This window comes from Amblyomma maculatum, chromosome 10 (assembly GCF_055883805.1).
Source record: "Amblyomma maculatum isolate TAMU_Amacu chromosome 10, ASM5588380v1, whole genome shotgun sequence".
In the NCBI taxonomy this organism is placed as follows: domain Eukaryota; kingdom Metazoa; phylum Arthropoda; class Arachnida; order Ixodida; family Ixodidae; genus Amblyomma; species Amblyomma maculatum.
This window is the reverse complement of record NC_139353.1, coordinates 160931710-160957907: the sequence shown is the minus strand read 5'-3', so window position 1 is coordinate 160957907 and position 26198 is coordinate 160931710. Positions and strand designations below refer to the sequence as shown.

Below are 26198 nucleotides of genomic sequence, written 5' to 3'. Positions count from 1 at the left end.
TGCTGTACGCGTGACCGAGACACCGAGACCTCGTTAAAAAGCACTTTATATCAGAACTCACTTGTTCGATTACAAATACCCCGTAATCAGTCTGCTGTCAGCACAACCTTACACTTGTCAAAGACCTTTCCTCGGAAAAATTAATGCACAGCAATTCAACAAATGATTATTTTGCTTACTACGCTGACACGCATCCCTATGGTTCAGCATAACACGTATTTAGTCCTACCGCTTGCCAGATCCACCTTGACCGATTACGCGAGGAAATACTTTTTCTGCAATGTAACAACGTTTTGGTGAATCCCCGCCTGCTCGATCAGTTCTGATTCACAGTACACAAAGCACAGTAATCGCAGTCCCGCTTCGAACAGTAGAAGGGTTGCAAGCAACGTCAAAAATGCTAATCGTGGAGCAGGCAGCCAAGACAGACACGTCCGGCGCACGCGTAGACCCGTAGACAAGGCTTTCACTTTTGCCACTTCTGCATTCGATTTGGTCGCGCCAAACAGGGCGCTGGTGTCGAGCTGCACTTGCACTACTGGCACCTGCCACAAAACTTGTGAACTGTGTGCCGAAAGTGCAGCCGAATCGAGGAGACCTATGACACCGGCTTACAGCATTTGCAGCTACTTTATCACGCTTTCCAATGATTTTGTGGCAGTAGACTACGCCCGCCCCAAGTGCGGCGTGATAAATTGAACCAAGCTTGTGCAATCAAGCCATCACGGGCAGTATGCCAAGTTAGCTCCCCGCAGCCGCAGGAGCTGTCAAAAGATAAACACGCTGCAATGTTATCGCTGCGCAGCATCTTGGCATGCAGCCAAGAAATGAGCTGTGGATGAGAAGACCGAAACGGAGTGCGACATCCAAGCTATAACGCTGGCGATTTCTGCTGCGGCGACACAGAAACCTTGTTTTGAGCTGCCGCGGTGGCTCGTACAGCAGAGGGACGCAGTTTCAATAAGTTCGAAATTTTTTACTCTGTCGCTGCCGCTCGTCGCCGAGATCACTTAATCGCTTGCATGTGAGCAAGCTGGCCTTAACGCTTTTTTTTTTTTTTTTTTTTTTTAAATTCTTGAGTGCAAAATTGGAGGGTGGGCTCAATATGCGAGTGAGTTGATTACGCGACAAATACAGTATCGTTTTTTCGCATCGAAAGTGCCGTCCTAAGCTGATTTCTGTATATCGAATTATCATTATATCGAACTATTTCGCGATCCCCTTCGAGTTCGATATATCCGGGTTCGACTGTATTCCTCCAATTAACTTGATCCTGTGCTAGCTGCATCCAGCTGACCCCTGCGAACATCTTCATCCACCCACCTAGCTTTCTGCCGCCCCTTGCTATGCTTTGCCTTCTCTTGGAATGCACTCTGTCACCACTATGGCAATACTGCCATTTGAAAAACTCTGGAAGTTTTGCTGTGCGAATCTCTAGAAGGTCGAATAGTTCAAGTAATGAAAGTATGATGTGAACGAAATCAAATCGTAGCTAAGAATCAAAAGATATTCAAATTTTTCAGTGTTTGCACATTCCTACTAAAGATGAAATACTGCCTTATTAGACATACAATTCGCCTTGAGAGATTGCCCTGGGCATCACACCAGCATTAGTTGCACACGTCCTGCCATATGCTAGCAGTCCTAGTCTGCTCAGCAGGTAGAGAAACTGTCCCAGATGTGAATGCTAGGTGGGAATGAATTTTTGTTCAACTACAAGGTTTCTATGGAAGCAGTAGTTACTGCCTTATTACAAGCCAAATAAATCAGTGGGTACAGCGTTTCACCAGGCCTAATGCTTGGCACCTGTGAAGTTTAATGCTCATGAAATAGGTCTTTGACCTGTGAGTCATGGTGCTCCTTGGCCCAAAGCTTCCGCTGTGGCATTGAAATTCATAGCCACCATTTCCTTTGATTGTGTAGCTAAGGATAACAACAGGATTCACTCTGGTTTTGAGAACATGTCAGACTAGTGTGGACGGTTTATTTTGTGGACAGTGCTACAAGGTGGGGGTGTAAGCAGTGTTTCACCCTTAGGTGGCCAGGATGTGAAGGTGCTGCACCACCTGGCAACTGGCGCGTATGCCCGCATCTATCTGGCGGAGGTGCTCAACGCAGAGGAGACCTACCTGGACAATGACGAGTCCTTCCAGGTGAGCATTCTGTAATTTGGTAGTGCCACCTGGTACAGGGGTAGTCAAAACAGCTACGGAGAAGCAGCTATACAATACCTTCAAATCTCAAAATACCTGCGGAGGGTAGAAGAAGATTATTCTAACCTCTGGGATAATTGATAGCTTTAACGGGATCTCAAGTGCCAGAATATGATGACCAGAAGCAGAGCCTGTGGCCTGGCAACTTTTGGCTATCCCTGTATCTAGGATTACGGCTAGATATTTTGGGTACTGTTGCGGAAACTGCCACTTTGGACACTTGAGCTCTGCCACTGAAGGCGTGATGCAGCAGTGGTAACGGCTCCCATCCATAGTCGTCCTTGCAGGTCCTTGATTACGTACATGCACTCTGCTGCTTTGTCTCTCAATTTCTCTATTTTATCTCTCACATACTGATAGCACGCCAGATTATGTGAAAGAAGACCACCTGCTCTACCTAAGCCAGATGAATGTGGCTGTGTCTGAGATCGAATGCGAGAGCCCTGGAGGGTTTGCTTCTCACCTATATCACTTATGATGATCAAATTTTTGGGATTTATTAGTTTTTCCATTGCATTTGAATAAAAACATTAATGTATATAACGATCGACCATCTGCGGAATATCAGGTACGTAAGAGATCTTAATGGCACTCCAAAGATGTTTACTGCAATAGTTTGCCTTTGCCATGCAGTGGATATATAGTCTGGTTGATTACGATGATGAAAGGTTAGGGGTGTGCAAATATTTGAAATTGCGAATATGAATTGAATATGTTTGTTATTCAATTTGTATTCGAAACGCTGATATTCGTAAATTGCTGAAACACTAAAACTATTCGAATTCACCTTAGTTTTGCTGCATAGTGTGTTTCACTGCAATGTTTAGCCGCATGTACTGTGCAGTGAAGCATCCTCAAAATGCACCGGGGCCATTCTTTGGCGAGAAACCTTCCCTTTCTTGGAAGGCGCCTGCCTGACAATGCATGCAAAGCAATGCACTTGATGAAAACAGGAAAAAATGCCGTTTTCTTCTTGCAATGCAGACAACTACAGTGCAGGTGTTCAGCAGATAATATTACTGGGATGCAAATGCTTTTTGGTGGTTTGTTCAAGCCCATTCAGTGGCCATTTTTCCGGATGTCTTGAAGGCTGAATCAATGAGTTTACCCTATTTAACAGTGACATGACAGCTCCACCCAGTTTCATACAGGTCGTTCTTGTACTGAAAACAAGTTTACAGAATTCTATATCAAATTTATATTGGATTTTTCAATAGAGTATACACTTCTGTATAATTCTAGTTTAATTTTATTTGCACATACATGTGAATTCTGAAATAAACAAGACAAACAATGTTTGATATTTTTTTATTTTTTTTGTGATCATATATTCAATTTGATATTTGAGGGCATTTTTTTTTCCTTATATTTCCATTCTATTCGTATATGAAAATTTCACTGTCCGCACTCCCCTAGTAAAGGTGGGCCAAACAAAAGACAAATGCTTTTCTATAAACCACACTCTAAAAAGAAAACAAAACAAGTTTTGTTTTTGCTCTTCATCAGCATCATTTACAGTACCCATATATTCTGCGAGGCAATAAATGAGAGAAAGGAAATCTGCACTTTCTTTACAATTCTTAATTCTAGTCTCATTTGATGAAAAAAGTGTTATTGCAGTATGAGTTCATGTTCATGTGACTGTCCAATGTGATTTTTTTTTTTATTAGTTCACGGATTTTTCAGCCTGTTTAGTTGGACCATTTCATGTATCTGATGAGCTTCAAAAAATTGGTTAGCGTGCCAAATCGAATAACGCAATTTTTGCTTTGGTTTTTGTAAGAAATATTGTTGGGCCAAAACAGCCCTAGTTTGAGGACTGATTTTTCTCAGCGACCGAGCCACCTTCCCACATTGAAAGCATGGCGTTAGAGTTCTTGCTGAGTTTGTCTCTTGTTCAAGGCTGATGTGTGGTGTCTAATGGTGCCATGACCTTGTGGTGTGCAGCCTCCCGTTCATGACAAAGTGGTGCTGAAGCTGAACACGGACAGCAGCCACAGCTGGTGGGAGTTCTACATCTGCCGGGAGCTGCATCGGCGCCTGGCTGAAGCCTACCCAGGCACACCCGTGAGTGGCTTCAAAGAGTAGGCAGTCAGTTCTTTCACAGTGTCTGCTCAGCACCAAGGCAAAGCGGCAGTCAAGAATGAAAACGAGCTTGTGAGCAGATCATGCGAGCTTTGGGACGTTAAACCTCATAAACCAAACTGCTATGCTATATGCCATTAGTCTAGTTTTTCTTTTCTGCAGCAACCACTTTGTGTTTTAGGACACAGCTCTTGGGCACCCATTTCTGGCTTGATTAGTGTTTGATTAACGCAACCCTGTAACCGGTGGGCAGCTGTAGGGTGGTCCAGTCAACACCACCTAGACTACTACAAGGCCTGTGCAAGCTTATGTGACATCATCGTACTGAGATAATGCTGAAAGTCGGCTTCACCCTACGCCGTTGTGTTTTTTTTTAATTCAACGCTGCTCTGGAGCTGCCTCTTGAAATATTTAGTGCTAGCGATGAAGAGGGTTATACTTGTGTTACTTGTGTTATCTAATACAGTACAACCTCGATAATTCGAACTCGGTTAATTCGAAATCCCGGATAATTCGAAGGTTTTCTGCGGTCCCGTATTTTCCAATGTAAATTTGGCCGGATAATTCGAACAGGCCGCCTGCGCCAGCCCGGTTAATTCTAAAATTTGGACTGCTATGCGGCAATGCCTGATCTATGTTTCGCCGCAAACCCAGCGAAACGACGGCCCTACGGAGCCGCGAGGCAAAGCCACATAGTAATGGTGATGATTTATAGGCGAAGCGCCCCAGCCGGAGCACTCTCTGCACAAAAATCGGTCCACAGTGCGCCTCGCGCACCGCCGAAACACGCGCCTGCAGAGGAGAAGACGTGCTTCACTGCAACACGGCGGGCATACCGGTTTTTATCACGTGACCTCGCCCCCACTCCATCCCTTGGTGTGCTTCGCCCACTCTTCCCCCGTGCCTCCGACGCTGCAAGTACACCACCACCGCCGCGCCGGTCTCGCCTGCGCCATTTCTTTGTGTTGTGCGCTGTGGTTAGGGGTTGGCTACTGTGCCGTTCTTTTGGGCGGGACTGTGCAGAAGTGCTAGCTTTGTGACCGTAGCAGTGCAGAAATGCCAAAGTACAAGACTTTAACGCTGCAGCAGAAGTTCTGCTTGATCCAGAAAGCAGGCAAGAGCGCTTGTTCGAAGACCGAGTTGGCCAAAAGGCATGGTGTGCCCCTCTCGACGTTGTCCACAATATTGAGCAACAAGTCAAAAATACTAGAGGCTTACGGCAAGACCTATTCTTCGAAGCGGTCACGAGTGCGGGCTCCCACGTATCAATATGTGGAAGCTGCTCTGCTTCGCTGGCTGCAGAAAGCAAACGCTGCCCACCTTCCCGTCAATGGAACGCTACTGCGGGAGAATGCCACCAACCTAGCTCCACAACTTGGGCACGAGGAATTTAAGTGCAGCAATGGATGGCGATGACAGCGACGATAGCGACGACGACACCGACGAGCCTCCCCGAGCACCTGCTCTTGGTGAAGTTATCGGATCGCTGAACGTTATCCGCAGTTTTGTTGAGTGCCGCGGTGGAAGTTCAGAGATGTTTCGTCTATTTGACCAACTCGAGAGCATGACCTTAGGAGCCGCAAACTACCGGACGCGGCAAGCCAGCATCTCTGATTACTTTCAGTAGTAATTCAAAATATGCCGAATAAAGGTAACACGTTCCTGCAACGAATTTTTTTGCCTAAGTCTTATTTCTTGGTGTGTGCGGTTAATTCGAAAACCCGCTTAATTCGAAGATTTCTCGCGGTCCCGATGACTTCGAAAAAACGAGGTTGTACTGTATTGCCAGTCTTTTGAAGTATATGAGAAGTTTGATACAATGCACCTCGCATTTATTTCAATGGCAGAAATGAAGTTGTGTGGAAATTTTCACCTTCAGAGTTAATAAACATTAAGACGGGCGCAAAATTCATCTGAGAGCACATATATTGTTAGATGGATGGATAAAGCTAAGAACAGTAGGCAGGAATATTACTCAGAATGGTGACCTTGACGACACTCGATGTAGCTTGTCTTGAATATGAGGTCGCTTTCACAGAAGTGCTGGTCACAAAGCTGTAATGTAAATACAGTCGAACCCGGTTATATCGAACCCGGATATATCGAATTTTGGTTATATCGAACTCGTGGAATATCCCCTTGAAAATCCCATGTAAAAGTATAGGAAAGCCGCGTCATATATCGAACTCAATTTCACCGGTCGTTCGATATATCGAACTCCGCGCCACGCACGGGAAAGTGTGCCTTCCCCAAAGACGATCGCATCACCCTTGGCCGTTTGCCGCGTGACGTTTTTAAGCCATGCGCGGAAGGGATGAGAGGGGACAGTTCTGGACAGCGCCGCGCCCATTCCCCAAAGGCGTGTGCATCTGCAGTTATCGTTTCCCGCGCGCCAACACATGACGTTTGCAAGCCATGTGCGTGGGTGTGCCCATTCTTTTGCCGAGCTATCTCTCTCCTTTAGCACGTGCTACGCATGCGCCAAGCCAGCTCAGCCCGTTTTCAGACGGACGTCGGACGCTTTCTCCAGCGTATGTTGCGAACCCTCTGCATGCGGCCGCTGACGTGGCTATGGCGCATGCAGACGTTAAGAAGCGGCAGCTCTCTCTGGTTTTTTTTTTATTTTTTTTTTTTTTATTTATTTTTTTTTTTTGCGAGAGTCATCCTTTTTTATCGTTGTGCTGTAAGCGCGACGTTGCGTAAGATATGGCGGCTGCGGACGTTAAGAAGCGGCAGGCTTTTTTATTATTTTTTTTTTTTTTTGGTGGGAGCCGTTTATCTTTGCATGTATGAATCAACGGAAACACGCGGTCTGCTGCTGCGATTATGACGCCCGGCCCAAGCGCGGCGTGATAAATCGAACCAGGCTTGTGCAATTAAGCCATCACGGGCACTCTGCCAAGTTCGCTCCCGGCCACCGGAGGAGCTATAAAAAGATAAACGCGCCTTGACGTTATCACTGTGCAGCATCTTAGCACGCTGCCAGGAAATGAGCTGTGGGTGCGACGACCGAAACGGAGTGACGCGCGCCATCCACATGCAAGCGAAAACGCTCGCGATTTCTGCCGCAGCGACACAGAAACCTTGTATTGAGCTGTCGCGGTGGCTCGAGCGGCAAAAGGGATGCAGCTCCAACAAGTTTGAAATTTTTCGCTCTGTCGCTGCCGCTCGTCGCTGAGGTCGTTCAATCACTTAGATGTGAGCGAGCTGGTCTTAACGCATTTTTTTGTTTTTTTTTTCAAATTCTCGGGTGCAAAAAATGGAGGGTGAGTTCATTATGCGAGTGGGTTGATTACGCGACACATGCGGTATCGTTTTTTGGCATCATAAGTGCCGTCACAAGCCGGTTTTTGTATATCGAATTATCGATATATCGAACTATTTCGCGATCCCCTTAGAGTTCGATATATCCGGGTTCGACTGTATAAAAAAAGCTGCGCTGGGAGCAGCGATTGCCATGAGTATATTAAAGCAGCGAGCGTCAAACTCAGCTTTAAACCAGTCATTTACTATGGCAACTACGATTACGTGGCCACTAGCGAAATAAAATTGTTTCTATAAGAAAATAATTTAGGTTTCAAAACAGTTTTGTTCCGCACTCAGAACGGCGAATGCTACTCGATTATTAGTAGCTTTGCTGTCCAAATTGTGTGCTCGATATGGACACGCCTACGAGTATTAGAAAGCAAACAAAAACGCTTTCTTACCACAGTGCACTTCATCGGTAATAAGTTGGTCCACGCTGCATTTTGAGCAGAGTCTGACGGAAACTTGTACTCTTGCACTTTGGATCCATTGGCGTAGTTAGAGTGACAGTTTAGCGCACAACACCCAGACATTGTAGATACTTTGCTCGCAAGCGCCTATGCAGCACAGATTAGGAACACAGCAAACACAGGCTGAAAACACGCACACTCAGGCCGAGTCGTTCCAGATCGCCTTGCTTGCGTACGCTTGCGCTCGCCGCCGCCGATCTCTCCAGATTTCACTGTCGTGACGTAGGACTAGTGGAAAGGGGGACTTGCGCTTGCCTTCTGTTAGTCTAGGTGGTGTTGGTCGAGTGGGCCACCCTATCGATCACACTGGCCAATCTGGGGCATAATATTCTCCTGTTCAACCTCCCTGCAACCCGCCATTGCCATTTGGAACATAGATGTCTTGGACAGTCTGGTGAAGGGCAGGACCTCGGGGACCCATCAGGGCTTTTCGCAAAGTGTATTGTGGATGAGGCGCCTTGAGTGGAGTGGTCATCCTATAGGCTTCGCCCGTGCACACCGCAAGACGTGCCACCATCGGCGCTGCATTCAGCACCACTCGGTGCATTCAGATCCAGAGTGGGATGGCACCTCATGGGAATACTTGTGCAGAAAAGCCTCTAAAGCACATTGCGTCGATGATGTCGTCTCTTCATGAAGAAAACCCAAGTACACCCTAGAACACAGTGCAAAAGTATGAAACCTCATTTAGACCTCACTTTGACCTAAGTTTCATGAGCATAAACCATCTGCCACAGCCACCGTCGCTGCTGCCGCTTTGATCTTGGCACACTTACACACTTGGTAAAATTGTCAATGGGCTAGTCTGACTTCTTGTTGCTTTATGATCTCGGCAACTTATCTGGAATGGCTGCGGTCCCTGTCTCTAGCGAGACATTGTATGTGTATGGGGTATTTACCTAGGTTATATGAAGGAGCGGCACAGGTGAAACCTGATGAAAACGGCAATGTTCGCTGCACAGCACGGGAGTGTGTTGCAGTTGCAACTTAATGAAGGTGGCAATGTTTGCTGCAGAGTGCGAGAGTTGAAGGACACATGTTTGAAGCCAGGTGACCTTGAGGTTTGGCATGGGAGAAGTAGAGGTTGGGTTTTAAAATTGGGATATGTGCATGCGAGAGTTGCCGGGCGGTGTGCACCAGTTGGGAGCACGACCCATAGTGATGCGCATGACAACAAAATTTTCCAGAGCTTTTTTTATTTTATCGTACACTTAAGTAGGCAGCCATTTGTTCACAGTTGGCGTGTGCTTGGAAGAACACTGCAGCAAAGTTTGCTACGACACTTCGAACCTATATTCTTAAAACGGCACAATAAGTGTGTTGTGAAGCCAAGCATACCCCTAACAGGCACACTTGTCGGTTGGTGTTTTTCCAAATTACACAAGTTTCTGCTGGACTCCTGTATACTGTTATGTGTGCTACACTGGCTCAGTAGCATGTTCGTTGAAGCTGGACAGCCTAGAATGGTCGATGTTAATCAACTCTCGAACGGCAACTGAAAATGCTTTTAAAACTTTTCTTTACACATATTTTTATGAGGCGCCATCCCACTCTGGATGCAAAAGTGGCCACTGGTTAGATGTGCACGGAGCCCATTGCCAGGCTTTGGACAAGAATTAATATAGAAATTTAGTATAGAAGAAAACGTTCAAATATGACCATGAAAATTTGCCAGGAGCAGTGACAAAATTATTCTCAATAAGCGTAAAATTCCTGTGCAAATCGAACAAGAAATAGAAAATATTTGCTAAAAACCGGTTCTCCCCTTGTGCCGATTCACCTGTCAGACCACTTAGTTATGGACCAGGCGTCTCGAACCAGACATGGTGTCCTTCTGCTCTGCGAGGCCCGTGGCTGGCCGGCATAGATGATAAAGCTGTCTACTTTCATCGTTGTCACTATTTTGACCTCCGCCTTCACGGGTAGACACGGGTGTGGCCTTTCACCATGCTGCTTCAACAATTGTGCGCTAAGCGCTAACCTCATGCAACGGAAGTGGGATGTCTAATGATGCCTGGTTCGCGGGTGTCTGTCCCTTTAATGGGAGTCTGCTGTGATACTGTCACAGGGTATTATATTTGACTGCGTGTTTAGGCTGCATTGCCAAGAAGCATGATCTGGAAGTGGTGGCTGTGCAGGCGAGGTGTGTGGTGGACCTGCAGATGGGCTGCTTCTTCTCAAAGAGTGCTGTCCTGGTGTTCCCATACTGCCCCTATGGGACCCTGCTGGTGAGTCCCATACGGATACTCTGCCTAGATTGTGGAGGGTGTAAGTGGAGTGTGTTCCTACCAAATCTGCAGTGTCATCGGCAGCCAATTGAATGGCACAAGGTATAACATGTAAAAACAGCTTTTAGGTCAAGTGCAACTCCTTTACGCACTACCATGTTTGTTGTCAGCACTCTGGGTAGGCTTTTGTTTGTTCTTTTTGTCGTTTTTGTTGCTTGACTTGGTTTGTTTGCACTACCGGATTGAGCAACCAATTTCCGCAAGTTCTTGCTTTCTTCCTTCTGCCATCTCAAAGCTTGCTATCAATGCTGGTTTGGCAACACTTAGTCTGTGCGTGCTCTGGGGTGTGTCCAGGATGTGGTGGGCCGGTATCAGAAGCTGCAGGGCAAGCGAGGCATGCCCGAGTGCCTGGTGCTCTACTTTGCCCTCGAGCTGTTCATCACCATGGACATGGTGCACGCATGCGGCATCATCCACGGGGACATCAAGCCGGACAACATCCTCGTCATCGACTTGTGAGCTCTGCTTCCTGTCCGCTTGCTGCTGGCAGCAGTGACTGTTGGGTCACCACCGACGTTGTTGTTTTGCGTGCAGCCCCAGCGAGGCAGGCTTCCTGCAGCGGTTCCAAGAGCAGAGCCCCTGCTGTGTGCAGCTGATCGACTTTGGGCGCTCCATCGACATGTGGCAGATGCCCCCTGGGACCACCTTCACCCAGATGGTGCACACAGATGGCTTTGCCTGCACTGAGATGCACGATGGACGCCCCTGGACCTATCAGGCAAGCATCCCTGCTGTTCTGGTGGCCATCGTAAATGACAATAATACAGTTGCTGACCTAATTGAAGACTGACTCGAAAAACAAAACTTTCAAAACGGACATGAAACATCGTTTTGAGCGAAGGATCACAGGCATGGTGCTGGCAGATGGTAACTGGCAGCTTTCATGGCCGAGTACTGATTCCTCAATGGCTTGTGCTCCAAGACCACATGATATCAGAAGGTTGCGAGGAGCTGCCAATTTGGGTTGCTTAGTTAAGGTAGGAAGGTGAGATAAAAATCAACCTTCCAGTGCTCTTGTATTCCATGTCAAGCATGCTACTTCTTGTCATGCTACTACTTGTCCTTGTCTACGCACGCACGTTTGTACGGCTTGGTTAAATTGGGGCTTTTTGTGTCGGTTGATCGCCTACATATTGCGTCATATGCTTAAACGACATTCTACTGCCCAAGACGAGTATAACAGTATTGGCGTATCCTGGCAGATCTTAAAACTCTTTGGCAGTATTGAGAGGAGAACTCACAGTTTAACCAGGAATTTATATTTTACATTAATCAGGAAAGTCTAGTTTTACCAGATGATGACGCCATACTTTGTCCTTTTATCGCTACTAACATTCCATCTGTTTCGAGCGTCTGAAGTGAATATACGGTCGAACCTGGATATATTGAACCCGGATATATTGAATTTTGGTTATATCAAACTCACGGAATATCCCCTTGAAAATCCCATGTAAAAGTATAGGAAAGCCGCGTCATATATCGAACTCAATGTCACCGGTCGTTCAATATATCGAACTCCACAACATGCACTGGAAAGTGTGCCTTTCCCAAAGACGATCGCATCACCCTCGGCCGTTTGCCGCGTGATGTTTTCAAGTCATGCGCGGAAGTAATGAGAGGGGACAGTTTGGCTAGGGCAGTGCCGCGCCCATTCCCTAAAGGCACGCGCATTTGCGGTTATCGTTTCCCGCGCGCCAGCACGTGACGTTTGCAAGCCATGTGCGCGAATGAACCAGAAAGAACCGGTGGGAACGAGAGGGGAAAAACGCGACAGAGCGAAGCGCAAGGGTGTGCCCATTCTTTTGCCGAGCTATCTCTCTCCTTCCTCTTTCCCGGCCTTCGTTCGCAGTAGAACGATCTACGCATGCGCCAAGCCAGTTCAGCTCGTTTTCAGACAGAACGTCGGACGCTTTCTCTAGCGTGTGTTGTCAACCATCTGCGCGCGATGGCTGACGTGGCTATGGCGCCTGCGAAAGTTAAGAAACGGCAGATCTATCTTTTTTTTTTTTTTTTGCGAGAGTCTATTTTTATTGTTGTGCTGTACGCGCGGCGTAGCACAACGGAGTGCGACATGCAAGCGAAAACGCTGCCGATTTCTGCTGCGGCGACACAGAAACCTTGTTCTGAGCTGTCGCGGTGGCTCGAGCGGCGAGAGGGACGCAGTTCCAACAAGTTGGAAATTTTTTGCTCTGTCGCTGCCGCTCGTAGCTGAGATCGCTTAATCACTTGCACGTGAGCGAGCTGGCCTTAACACTTTTTTTTTTTTTTTTTTCCAAAATCTCGAGGGCAAAAGTGGAGGGGGGGTCCATTATGCGAGTGAGTTGACTACGTGACAAATACGGTATCGTTTTTCCGCATCGTAAGTGCTGTCAAGCCGATTTCTGTATATCGATAATTCGATATACTGAAATTGGCTCGGGACGGCACTTACGATGCGAAAAAACGATACCGTATTTGTCACGTAGTCAACTCACTCGCATAATGAACCCACCCTCCACTTTTGTACTCGAGAATTTGGAAAAAAAAAAAAGGTGTTAAGGCCAGCTCACTCACGTGCAAGTGATTAAGCGATCTCAGCTACGAGCGGCAGCACAGCGATAAGAATGAATGACTCTCGCAAAAAAAAAAAAAGAGAGAGAGAGAGAGAGAGATTTGCCGCTTTTTAACGTCCGCAGGTGCCATAGCCACCTCAGTCGCGGCGCGCAGAGGGTTCCCAACACACGCTGGAGAAAGCGTCCCACGTTCTGTCTGAAAACGGGCTGAGCTGGCTTGGCGCATGCGTAGCGCGTGCTACTGCGAACGAAGGCAGGGAGAGAGGAAGGAGATAGATAGCTCGGTAAAAGACTACTTCGCTCTATCGCGTTTTTCCCCTCTCGTTCCCACCGGTTTTCTCTGGTTCATTCACGCATATGGCTTGCAAACGTCACGTGTTGGCACGCGGGAAACGATAACCGCAGATGCGCGTGCCTTTGGGGAATGAGTGCGACGCTGCACCAGCCATCGCCGAACTGTCCCCTCTCATTACCCTCGCGGTAAACGGCCAAGGGTGATGCGATCGTCTTTAGGGAAGGCACACTTTCCAGTGCGTGGTGCGGAGTTTGATATATCGAATGACCGGTGAAATTGAGTTCGATATATGACGCAGCTTTCCTATACTTTTACATGGGATTTTCAAGGGATATTCCGTGAGTTCGATATAACCAAAATTTGATATATCCGGGTTCGACTGTACTATATTTTATGACTATGCTACAGTGTCATACAGACTGATATTTGTGTTCATATTGACACATGCATTAGAGGAGAAGAAGAAGGAGCGCAACTTCAGGCAGCCTACTTTTTCTCGTTCAATAAGTTGCAGCTACTTTTCTTCTTTGATCTTGCCTGCTCCGCTTTTAAAATGCATTCAAAAGAGAAAACCACTCGACCAAAGATGCAGTTTTAATTGCAGCAGTGCTGCCATTGCCAGAGTTGCTATAGGTAAAAAAGGTTGTTGGTATACAGTAGCCGACGGGTAATTCGGACTCCAATAATTCGGACTTGTAGGATATTTCGGACTTCAGTGAGGCACCGTCAGTCACCCCATAGAAGCGCATACATATTCGCAACGGATATTTCGGACTTTAAAAGTCCGAAAGCTCGATTTTTCGGACTAATTTCAGTCCCCTGCAGGCCAAAATCTGCCATCTTATCGGCTTTTCGCCGGCGCAACAAGCGCCATCTTGGATTGAGGTGGATTGGCTCTGCAGTTGGATTGGCTTGACAAGGTTTCGGTGCCCCATTTTTGTCAGGAGAGGCCCCTGCAATCTCTGCCACTTCTAGGTGGCAGTCGGATTGTCATCGCCGTCAACCTGCTTTTGTCGCCAACGCTGACGCGGGCAGCTATCTCTTTGTGCTTTGTCTCATACGTCCGCTGTGTTGTCACACGACACGAGTTTCTCCGACCGCGTCAACCGAGTGGCGCGCCGTCAATCCTTTGGCCGTTTTGTGATTGCGTCCGGCGGTTCCACCGCTCTGAACGAAAAGTGCCTCATTTTTGCGTGTTTGACGAGCGGTGTGGTGCGCACTCTGGCTGTGGACATGGCCCCGCCGGTGCTGCCGGGTCCATCAAAGAAGCGTGGGAGCTATTCTACCATGACCCTTGAGAAAAAGGCGGACCTGTGTGCGGACCTCACGGACGACGAACTTGTACGCCAGGTTCTTCAACCTGAAGACGAGTCGGACTCCGACGACGACTCGGGCGGCCTACCACAGCCATCGCTTGCACAAATTACGAACGCTGTGAACTTGCTGTCTAGCGTGTACAGCGAAACGAAAACTTTGGCGTAAATACAAGCGCAAATCGTCGCCAGCAAAAGAAATTTGCCGCAAGGTAAAATCGGCGACCTTTTTAAGCCGATTTCCTCTGAATAAAGTGATTTTTTGTGCTTCACGGATTTTTCGGACTGTTCGATTATTCGGACCATTTTTCGGGTCCCTTCAAGTCCGAAAAAACGGTCGGCGACTGTATTTGGAAGGTGTTGCCGGATTTGTTTAGTTTATTTATTCGTTTTATTCCATTTCAAGCTATTTTTGTACTCTCCATTGTAGTTTCACAAACTCTGCACGCGGCTTAAGCGGCGGGACATTCACTGTGTTCACAAAGCTGCATAGAGTTACTATACTACAGCGCAGCCCACTTATAACGATATTGAGAAAATTGGAAAATGTGATCATTATAACCTGATTGCTGCACCGGCGAAAAAAAAGGAAAAACGAAAGAAAATAAAAGCATACACCTACATATTTTCCTATTCATGTAGGCTTGCCTACTTACCAGTGATGAGTAAATTGGGTTGAACAATGCTAATCATCATAAAGAGCACTAACCACTTTATTACAGGATACATCAATAGCTGTAAAATAATTTAAACATAATCAAAAAAGTCGGAAATTGGCACTTGCTTGAGCAGTAGCTGAAGCTTGACAATTGCTGTGGGCATCGCTTCCAGTAGCGCATACGCTGGTGGCAGTCCATTTTGCGTGCACGAAACCGATTAGCAACTGGATGAACTGCAGGGCATTCCCAGACTTTATGATCGCTAGTCCTTTGACTGTTTTTGGCGTACGGGTACTGCGGCCGCATGCCGTTCCGCAGCGTTTTTGCTGTATACCTAGCGGCACAGGCAGAGGCCTATTATTCTACTTTCCTTTATGGTTGCCTCACCATAATTGATGATGTACGAGTCCTGCGTTAAACGCATAGCATTTAAAAAAATTTGTCCCTGGGGGTGAATTTTTTTTCAGAATATTCGACAGTCAAAGGGTTAATATCGTAGAGCGCGAATTCCTGCATTTTCTCACGAGGCTTTCAATCTTGAAACCCTGCCAGAAATTCCAAGGAATCTGCTGCCTCATTTCAAGAGCTATTGGGCCTTATTGCGCCTTCGATGAAGTCGGCACCATCTTCCACGGACGCACAATCGGTGATGGCGATACGGCCGCACCCTTTGCGCGGCAACAGGCAGCGATTGCGATGATGCTAGTGCTCATCTCCTAACCGCACGCAGTGGTGCTCGCGGATTTTTTGACAGTTCGTTTTTACCGCATATGTCGAGTTTTCACTTCATTCTCTTCTTAGTATTTTATTTTTTACTAAACATTCAGACACATTTTCGTGGAAAACATCTACCAGGCGACGATAAAGCTATTGTATCCAATTTACCGCCAATAATCGATCGTTATATCTGGTTTATTTTTACATTGGGTCAATGGGAAAATGGATAAATCCCAACAATTTGATCGTTGTAAGTAATATATCTTTATATCTGGTATCGTTATAAGTGAACTGCATTGTATCTGTACGCCATGTCCACGACGTCAATGTTCGCAGATGCGGACTACGTAGTTTAAATTGTTCTGTGTTTTTGAGCTCCACAGCCGTGTATTCGTTAATTTGGTGATGGAGCTCTCCAATGAGGCAAAAAAAAAAAACACTATTGAAAATGTCAGCAGACTGTCCCTTTAAAGGCAATACACTCTGAGCCCTTCTGTATAAAATGAAGTTGTGGGATTAAATGTCCCCCTGTTTTTTTACTTGCTTTTGGCAACAGTGGGTAAAAAAGAGGCAAACCTACATAGTGAGTCACTCTAAATGACTATTTAAATGCGAGGTGGCTCCTTTCATGGCAGCAAAGAACTGTTTGGGTTAGATAGTGATGCCGCTTGTATCTATGTTGAATCGAAAAACTCAACTTTGAGTCTCTACAATATTTCCGGTATCAAAAATGAAACTTCTGGACTCTGAGGTTTTCGAAATATAGGTAGGTTGTGGAGATGTATAAATTCTTATGAGATGCATTACGGTTCCTAAGCAAAGTCCGACATAGTATGACTGCGGCGCCACAGTTGGGGATGAACCATGTCCCCAATCGGTTCCAAGCAGCAGTGTTGATGTTGTGTGTGTGGTTTCAGACGGATTGGTTTGGCCTGGTGGGTTGCCTGCATGTGATGCTGTTTGGCGAGTACATGGAGGTGGAGAGGCTGTCCAACGGCTCCTGGGGCATCCAGGGCAAGTTCAAGAGGTGGGTGCAAATCTGCCAAGATTTAAAACTAGTTTTTTTAGCTTCTTTATGAATTTTACCTTGCTGCTCTGGCCATTGTTGTAATCGTGAATAGCATGGATGCACATTCTAACAAGTTAGAATTGCACAGAGGTGTATACCGTACTGAAAAAATCTAGTATAAATTTTACACAGTATTCCGTACACCAGTTTTCCGCGCAGGAAGGACTTGCATGGAAGCGGAAGTAGGTGTAATGCCACGCTTGCATGCAGTAAACTCATTAATTCGGCCTTCAAGGGACCACAAAAAATTTCCCAATTAACTAAAAGCTCGAATTATTAAATGCGCTAAAACTGCAGAAAACCATTTGCATCACAGTAATTTTAACTAATGAACACCTGTGCGATAGATGTCTGCATTTGAGGTAGAACCAATGTGAGAAAGATGTTTTTTACCAATTACAACATAAATGTGGCAAAGTGGTAATGAGTGTGACTAATGCTTTAGATATACCGTATTTACTTGCATAATGCTCGCACACCCAACATTGGGCGTCAAAAATCTGAATTTTTTTTCCTCGCATAATCATCGCACCGCCAATATTACCACCGCGAGAGTTGCCTGCTAGTAGTAACAAGCGCCATCTTTGGAGCGCTACTGAACCTAGCTGGCCTTGTTGTGTGCATGCACTACCAGGCGGCAATAGCGTGCTCGGGTATATCATCATCATCGGTTATGCTGGTCTTTTTTTTTTTTTTTACCAGCATGGTGCTCATAGTCGTCATTTTGCGAGCTGTCTACGTGTTTCGTTGTCATTGTTCCTTCGTTCCATCCGTGTTACTTGCTTGGTTCCACCGTCTACCATGTTCTTGGTGCCGCATCGCGGTGGGGCAGTATGCAAGTTATACGGCAGCTTTTAAGGAGTACGGGCTACAGCATAGCAATCGCGCTGCTAGCAGGCACTTCGGCGTCAACGAGTTCTGCGTAGTGCGCTACTGGAGACAGCGATTTCAGTGTCGATACGGACTCTGATCAGGTCTCTGATCGAGAGTAGAACTGTATAGTCTGCTGTGAACATTATACCATGGAACGCGGAGAGTGATGATGCGGCTGCGTGCGGTAAATAAAGTGCTTAGCAATTTGTACTTTTGGCGACCTTGTGCTTTTATAACAAGGGTAAGTTCTGCTTGAAAGTAATGTTATGGTTATATTTACAATAGCTGACCTAAGAATCCTGATTTTCACCTATTTAAATTTGCTTTTAGCACTCCAAAACATTTGCTTGAAATTTTCCCCGCATAACTATCGCACCCCTTAACTTAACATCAATTTTCCGTGAAAAAAAGTGTGAGCATTATGCGAGTTATTACGGTAGATACAGTCAAACCCGGTTATAACGAACTGCGTAATTCAACGCAATTTGTTCGCTATATAAAGTATTTCGCTATAACCAAACCCGTTTATAACGAACTTCAGTACCAAATTCGTTATACACGATGTCCAGACAGCGCAGCGAAAACGCACTAACTAAAGAAAAACCGTGCCGCTCACCATGAATCTACAAAAGAAATTTATTGCAGATAAATGCTCACTTATTTGCAGTAGGCAGTGATCTTCGCCTGAACACTGCATTTAACTCCATCAGCGAGAATCGCACTTTCCACACGCGACATCATTTCCACAAACTCCAGTCCGCTTCCCTGTATTCCGGAGCAGTATCGGCGCAGCAGATCGGTAGCAGCGAGGGCTTCGTGCAACGTCGGGCGAGGGCGATCGTCCTGCGGCGGCGGCTCCTCGGTCTCCTCGTTCGCACCAGATGCCAGCATGTCGGCAACAATTTCCGAGTCCAACGGGCTCGCTGTCACGGCTACGTTGTCGTCAACAGTGAGAAAATCCTCCAGGGCAACTTCTTCGGGCACAGCGTCCGGAACATCAGCGAGTTCTTCCCACAGCGTGGCAACATCGCTGTCATCTTGCACAGTGCGCGCTTCACTAGCAGCTTCTGCATCCTCTCGACATAGTCCAGCATGGTGGAAGCAGTTGCGGATTGTGGATTGCGTCACGTCTTGCCAGGCACGGTTAATCATTTCTATTGCGGCCAGCAAATTAATCTTGAGCTCGTCGTTAACCCGCAATTTCACCAACAGCCGCTCAACGACGCGTTTCCTGTAGCCCAGCTTGAAAGCGCGGATGATCCCCTGATCGAGGGGCTGCAAAACCGCTGTTGCGTTCGGTGGCAGGAAACAAAGCTCGATGTTCTTGAGCGTGACGCCGCAGTGGTGCGCAGAACAGTTATCGAGGAGGAGGCAAATCTTTCGCCCGCTCGTTGCAAGTTCCTCGTCCCAGCCACGCAGCCACGCTTCGAACAACGTTCTGGTCATCCAGGCGTTAGAATTTGAGTTGTATGTGACTGGGAGTGAAGTGCATCCTCGCAGGCACATAGGAGACTTGAACTTGCCTATGACAAGCGGCCGCAGCTTTGATGAACCGTCCATGTTTGTCGTGAGAAGAACGGTGACTCGGGCCTTCAATTTGCCGCCATGGCACTTCTCATTCTTTAGCGCCAAGGTTCTGCTCGGCAGCAGTTGCCAAAACAAGGCAGTCTCGTCGGTGTTAAAAATATCGCACGGTTCGTATCTCTCCGTGACAGCACGCCACACGTCTTGCACCCACTTTTCAGCACTCTCAGCGTCCACTGCTTGGCTTTCACCTGCAACCACCTTCCCGGTGATGGAGTAGCGGTCTTTAAATCGTTGGAGCCAACCACTGCCCGCTGTAAACCCCTCGACGTCCAGGACGAAGGCAAAATCTTTTGCCTTCTGTTGTAGCATGGGGCCAGAGACCGGCAGATTTCGTGCGCGAACTTCCAAGAACCATTGGTACAGCGCTTTCTCTACTTGGTCGTAAGCCGGCTTGCGGTGGCGAAAGCCGTCACCATTTGGTCGTTCCTGTGCATTGCCTCTGATGGCCGACTGGTTTTTCAAAATGGTGCTTAACGTGCTCCGCGGAATCTTAAAATGCGCGGCAACGTCAGACTTTTTTTCGCCGCGGCCAACGCGGCGAATTATCTCAGCTTGTCGGAAAGCGGTAGGGCACGCCGCTGCTTCGTCGTCATCTTGCAGGATGTAGCGCCGGAATGCAAGCCAGCAGCAATGTAAGCACGTCCGGAATCGTGAGGATAGCAGCAGCACGACTTGCAAACGCGAACAAAGAAAGCTCCGAGGATGCGGGAAAGTTCGCCACTGACGCGTTCGTTGTTCGGAGGCTGCCTTCCCTTCGCCCAAACTTGAAACCAGTTCTGGCCGGTGTTGCTTCTTTCTCGAAGCGCAATAGGTCCGGAGCTGCTCGAACGTCTTTGATCACATGGTAGGCAGCTGCCGAATAGGAGCGCTGCAAAGAGAGGCTGGCCGATGGCGCGGATTTTAAAGGCTACTCACGCTACTCCGGGCGACGGCCGCGCATGCGTATAGGAGGGTCCCTCGTGGAAGCTGCTGTAGAGAGCCCCTCCTGCGTTTTACCTTAAAAGAACCTTAAAAGAACGCACAGACTGAAATCCCTGCCCAGCATGGGTGAGAGGAAGAGGAAGGTTGCCGTGGTACCGTATGTGCACAGGATTTCGCATGGCCTCAAAAATGTAGGCAAGAGGTATAATGTGGACGTCGCACTGACCGCCCCGCTCAAGATGAAGAGGATCTGCCCGGCTGTTCAAAGGGAAAGAGAAGAGAAGAAGCAAGAATGTGGGGTGAAACATAGAAACCCCTATGTTGGATGCAAGACAGGTGTTGTGTATAGGCTTCCACTCTCTTGTGGAGCCAGTTATATGGGACAAACCGGACGGTGTATAAATAAGAGACTACAGGAACACTGTAACAACTTGGAAATTGGAAAGGACAAAACGTTTCTAGTATCCCATTGCCAGTCATGTGAAATAATGAAGAAGGAGAAGAAGAAGTGCACTCCTAAGTTTGACAGTGTTAAGATTTTATATCGCCACAAACAGAAGATAACGAGAGAGATAGTGGAAGCGTATTTTATTTCAACGGACAATAAGTGTGTCAGCAAGCCGTCTCTTGCTCTTTCAAGCAAAGAGGTGTCTTTTTTAAGTGATTTTTTAAAGTAATTTTTATGCAGCAGGTGAACCGAGGGGTTTTTCACGTGAATGTTTCGTTTTCTTCATGTTTGTTTTTCTGGGCCTTGGAGTAAACGGCTTAGGCTTAGTTGTGAGTCAGCGCATGTACTGTGGCTTTCTTGTTTCTTGTCCCTTGTTTTCGTGTTCGCGCTGTTTATATCAATAATGAACACTTATGCAGCTTTTCGCACTGATTTTATATATGCATCCAGTTTTTGTATAGATCATTTAGTTTTTCAGATAATATGTAAATAATTGCAATTGTACTCAGCCTTAATTGCGAGGAATTGGATGGATAGAAATTGAATTTTAACACATGTTTAGATAGCCCAAAAGATGATGAATGCAGTGTTGGAAGTAGATTTTTTATTTGACTAAAATTACTCAATTTATGCTGCGTCAAAATTTAGTCACTGATATGTGGAAATCAAGTGTCGGAAACAGTTCAACATAATTAAATTTCAGGGTGAAATTTTAAAAATTTCCTTCCAGCATTTCATAAAACACTCATGCAGCTTTGTATTGCAAAAAACAATTTTGTATCTGCTCTAGGTACCAAGATATTGCAATTGCAAGGTCAGCTGATACAAGAAAATTGCAAAAAATGCTTCACATACACTTTATTAAAGAAAAAGGAAGTGCTCTGTACATATTCACATTATAAATGATTAAAAAGCGCCAGGAATGTAATCGTGTTGTTGAGCACTGCAGTGGCGCTTCTTCAGTGTTTTTTGCACATTTTTGGCTGCTGAGTGCTTGCAAGTAGATTGAGTCTCCCGCAGCTTGTCCTTTTCTGCTAATCGTTTGGCACTCTTTGAGCCAGGATTCAAGGCGAGTTGTTTCAAAATTGCCTGCATTAAAACGCATCACTGCCTCAGCCACAGCAGCCTGAAGTGTGAAAAGTGAAGCTAGGGACCATGTGAGAGCATGCAAACTCTCATTACTGTTCTGTGTTTTGGCAACGCTCGATAAGCTTCTTGTCTGAGAGCCTTTCATAGTCACACGTGAGGTTGTAGCAGTGCTGTGGCTGCATTATGGCGGCACCACTAGTCTACCCCTGTTGGACAGAAACTATGATTCGAGGACTTGTCATTAAGGTGAACGGCCATTACTGCCTTCTGAGTTGCCTCCACGTTTCCTTTACGGGATTTTAGTGCCCAGCCATAGTATGATATCAGTTTGGAGACGAGGTAAACTTTCCCTTGCCACCAAGACTTTGTTTGCCAGTTCTTTGGTGTTTGGAAAGCAAGGTGCGCAAAGCTGATCCCATTCACTTTTGCACATGATTAACACAGTTCTCCTCCTCAGTTTTTATGTAGCTGTACACATCTGCCTCTTGCAGGGCGAGAAAGGTACGGCTGCCACCGTCACAGAGAACTGTAGTGTAGCGCAGGCCATATTTCTTCAGCGACCTTTCAAAAAGCATGAGCCCTGCCTGCACTTCCATCTCTCCTGCCTTTTTCTCTGTATTTTTCTGGTATAAATGGTTGGTCCTCCAAGCTTGGTAGGTGGGGTCCTTCGGCCCTTCCGTCGGCCCTTTATCACCCTTTACCCATAATCAACATAGCACACGCAATCAGAACGTTTACAATAAAGGGGATTTTTGCAGGTTTTCATTTTGCAAGCTTCAGGCGATCATTTACCGAATCCAAGGTGACGATAACGAAGCACGTCTCGTCAAATGCAGTCTGTCGCGTCATTGCTGCCACTGAAAAAGTCTGATCCTTGCTTCGTCGCCGAAGTTGTTGTGAGCCTGCAGCTTCTTTTTAGCTTTGTCCTTGTTTTGCTGAATATGGGATGGCTGCAGCATCACAATGTCGGGGCAGTCCTCGGAAGCTGGCGGAACCGCTGTGCCTTCATTCTCCATGGTGTTGCTGGCTTGGTTCCGTTGCCATCGGTGCATTCTAACACAGATGCCCTCTCGAAGTTATCCGCTAGTGTCTTCTTCCTCCTTTTACCGTATTTGTGCCGTGTATGGAACTTTCCGACAAATCCGGACATCACAATGTACTCCTTTGCCATCTGCCGTCCTGCGCATGTCGAAGCCACGGCCTAGCAGATGACTCCGTCCAGCTGGGCCAATCGGCTGACTTTCTGAGGTCACGTGCAAGTTGCAACCAGTAGAATTGTGATTTCTTTTTTTTTGTGCCTTTTTTTTTTCTGCCACCCATCGCCAAACAGGGTTGAAAGCGGCGAGAAATTCAAGACCAAAGATTGGTGTTTCGAACGAGACTGTGATGGATCCGATCGGAGCTACAAAATGATCGCTGTGCATCGCTGAAAAAATACCGTTTTGGCATTAAATTCTGCATGAATCCGACTTGCGCAGGCGTTTTTTAAATTAAATATTGGGTTTTGGTGCAAGAAAATTTGTGAAATGGTAGAAAAATATGTGTACATTTCCAAATATCACATATTCAAAAATCTTTTTTTTTTTTCGGCATTTTTTGGCCATCAGAACCTGACTCCCCTCTTAAGAAGGTTGGTGACAAATGCGGCGTGCTTGTTATATTTTCAGCTCTAGAAAAGCTTGGACACAAGTGCCGCCTGATAAATGGCGTCAAGAAGAGTCATGTGCAAAATTAAGCACACCAAACCTCTCTTTAAATGTGAGGTTGGCATGGTGTGCGCCACCTCTCTCGCCTGTGGCAAACGACACATCGGACAGATGAGCCGCTGTATTAATAAACACTTGCTGAAGCGTCGCAGGACAGCTCATTCGTTCACTGGCGAAGGTCACTTAGCTGACCATATTTGTCGGTGCTCGCACAAGCCAGCAGGTAGTGTGTTATTGAAAACGACAGGTGTGCTACAGAAGTATAAGTTTAAAAAAGTTGAGAAATTTTTGAAGCATAAGAAAGAGATTATGTCAGTGCAAGCACGTTGCATCAGCTTGGCAGGCAATCAGAAGATGCGCCGACGTGGTGATAGTGAGTGGCATGGTACTACTCATGTCTGCTGTGTGTGTTTGTGTGTGTTTGTTTTTGATATTGTTATGCCACGGAATACTTTTAATTTTATGCCTTTGCATCTTCTTTGTACATAAAAGTCTGTTTGTTGAATAAACCTCAGTTGAAACCCAGTGTTCGTGGTGGCTTCTCTACCTTCATTCTTGTGTTTTTTGCGTGCTGGAATGATGTCTCACAATTGTATTCCCATCAAACTAGTGTAGCTTTCCACACTTAGTGTATCCACTAGTCTCATTTAATGTGCATTTCTAGGCACATGCAAGCACAACACCTTTCCACAAGGCAGCTTGATTGTTGTTTCAGATACTGGCAGCAGGACCTGTGGAGCCGCATCTTCTCTACCCTGCTCAACATCCCCAGCTGTGCAGAGCAGCCAGACGTGACCCCCTTTGTCATTGAGATCCAGGGGCTACTGCGGGACAAATCGCGCGCACACAACGTGGTCCTCGAGGCCCTGCGAGCCAAGAATTTTTAGAATTTCATTTGCCCCCATGTTTGCTGGCCTCTCATTTGCAGAGAAACATGTCTTGTGTGTGAATGTGAGCAGAATCAGGTGACCTCAAAGGGGGAGGAAAAGACAAAATTTCGAACTCTCTTAATTTCTACATTTTTTGCTACTCTGGGTCACCTGGTGCAGCCTTCTTCTTCACAGTATAATTGGGTTGTTTGAGAGGCCAATAATACAGATGAGAGTATGTACCAAGTGGAATTGTTGAATCTAAGGAAACTACAGGTGACTAATGCCACAAATTGAAGAAGACATGTACACAAGGCTCGTATGCCTTCTTCGCTGTGTGGCATTTTTCTGTTGGCTGTAGTTTCCTTGCACTATGAACCACCAAGTAGGTTACAAACAAATCCTTCTACATGTTGGAGATGTCGCTCAACTCCCCAGAGGGGACTAAAAGAGCTGGCTTTGCACTGCCTCCAACAGTGTGGTTTACAGCCCAGCTGGTCACTGCTATGAGAAAGAAGTGTCAAATGGCTTTTGTTTGGACTGGACATGGGGTGTATGCAAAGACTCAGTAACAGTGGCACTGGTGATTACAAACACAAATGTGGTGGGATCGCAGCTCTCATTATGTCATTGGTATATATTTAACATGTTGTATATATATTTTATCAGTGTGTACAGTTGCTACTTTTTACAGCTTTTGCATTTGAACTCTTCATGTTTTAGCCAGAAATCAAGGTCATTGTATGTGTATCACTGAACTGGCAAAGGTAACAGATCCATTCTCGGGGAGCACAGTTCTGTCAAGCAGCATTATCATGTTGCCATGCTGTGCTCAAGGGACCAATAAACAATGCCACTTGCTCTGGCGTTAGCTATTTTCGTACAAAGGGTCACACATTGCGATGTAGTATCACTATAGAAACATCCTCCTCGCAGAGAGAAGGAGCCAAACTGTAAGGCATAATAGCAGTAGTGCAAACAGGCACTGCTGGTTATGTTTGTTCAACGGCACATGGCGGCACTGCTGCATCAAGTGGTGAATCCTGCCATTTTTTGCACTACACCTACACCAAAAGGTAACTGGTGAGAGAGTGAAGCTTGAACTGAGACTGGCACTTGTATGTGCGTTGGCTGCACGCTGCTCCCACAACTGTCATGGAATGTATAGCGTATAGAAATGTTCGAGATTTTGGGTAGTTTGCGAAAAGAATCTGCTCTTAGTTTTACCATGCATTTCCGTTCAAGCACTGAATGAGAATAAAGATTTAGCTGAGAAATTCCGACTTCTTGTGTGTCAATGTGAAAGCATTACAACTCTGTGGAGGAAATATTTTCAAGCGAGCTTTTCAACTTACTAAAGATCTTCCTGCTAGTATTGTGTTCCGTGTATGTGTTTTAATATTCCACACACACTGTCATGCTTCACAAGTATTCTCTAAAAGCTGGGATTGAGAGCATAAAATTTGAGGTACAGTTGTGATCTTTACGAAAGGAATCGCATGGCAGATAGCCTTGTCCAGAACTGCAAAGCATGACGGCAGCGTTAGAAATAAAGTGAGAGCGGTTCTATTCCATCTGCTGGCCGCATCCCGTGCACTACAAGCAATTTTTGCTTTGGAAGCTAAAAAAAATGGCAGTGGCTCCATAAAACCCATAAACCAAGCTCCATAAAACCCCGGCCCTCAGTCACCAGTGGCTGCGGAACAACTGACCACGGCGGTGGTCAGACCTGTGGCGC

The 26198-nt window shown here is 46.4% G+C and overlaps 1 protein-coding gene across 1 annotated transcript in view; it reads left to right on the top strand.

The window, feature by feature from the left end:
• Nucleotides 1-25743, top strand: part of Bub1 (Bub1 kinase) — a 158393-nt gene extending 132650 nt beyond the window's left edge. Inside the window, exons 20-26 of the mRNA XM_084580585.1 lie at nucleotides 2038-2153; nucleotides 4161-4280; nucleotides 10213-10302; nucleotides 10657-10817; nucleotides 10897-11080; nucleotides 16816-16925; nucleotides 24307-25743. Coding sequence (XP_084436711.1) covers nucleotides 2038-2153; nucleotides 4161-4280; nucleotides 10213-10302; nucleotides 10657-10817; nucleotides 10897-11080; nucleotides 16816-16925; nucleotides 24307-24478 — 953 coding nt within the window. The 3' untranslated portion in view covers nucleotides 24479-25743. The remainder of the gene's footprint in view (nucleotides 1-2037; nucleotides 2154-4160; nucleotides 4281-10212; nucleotides 10303-10656; nucleotides 10818-10896; nucleotides 11081-16815; nucleotides 16926-24306) is intronic.
• The last annotated feature ends 455 nt before the right edge of the window (nucleotides 25744-26198 follow it).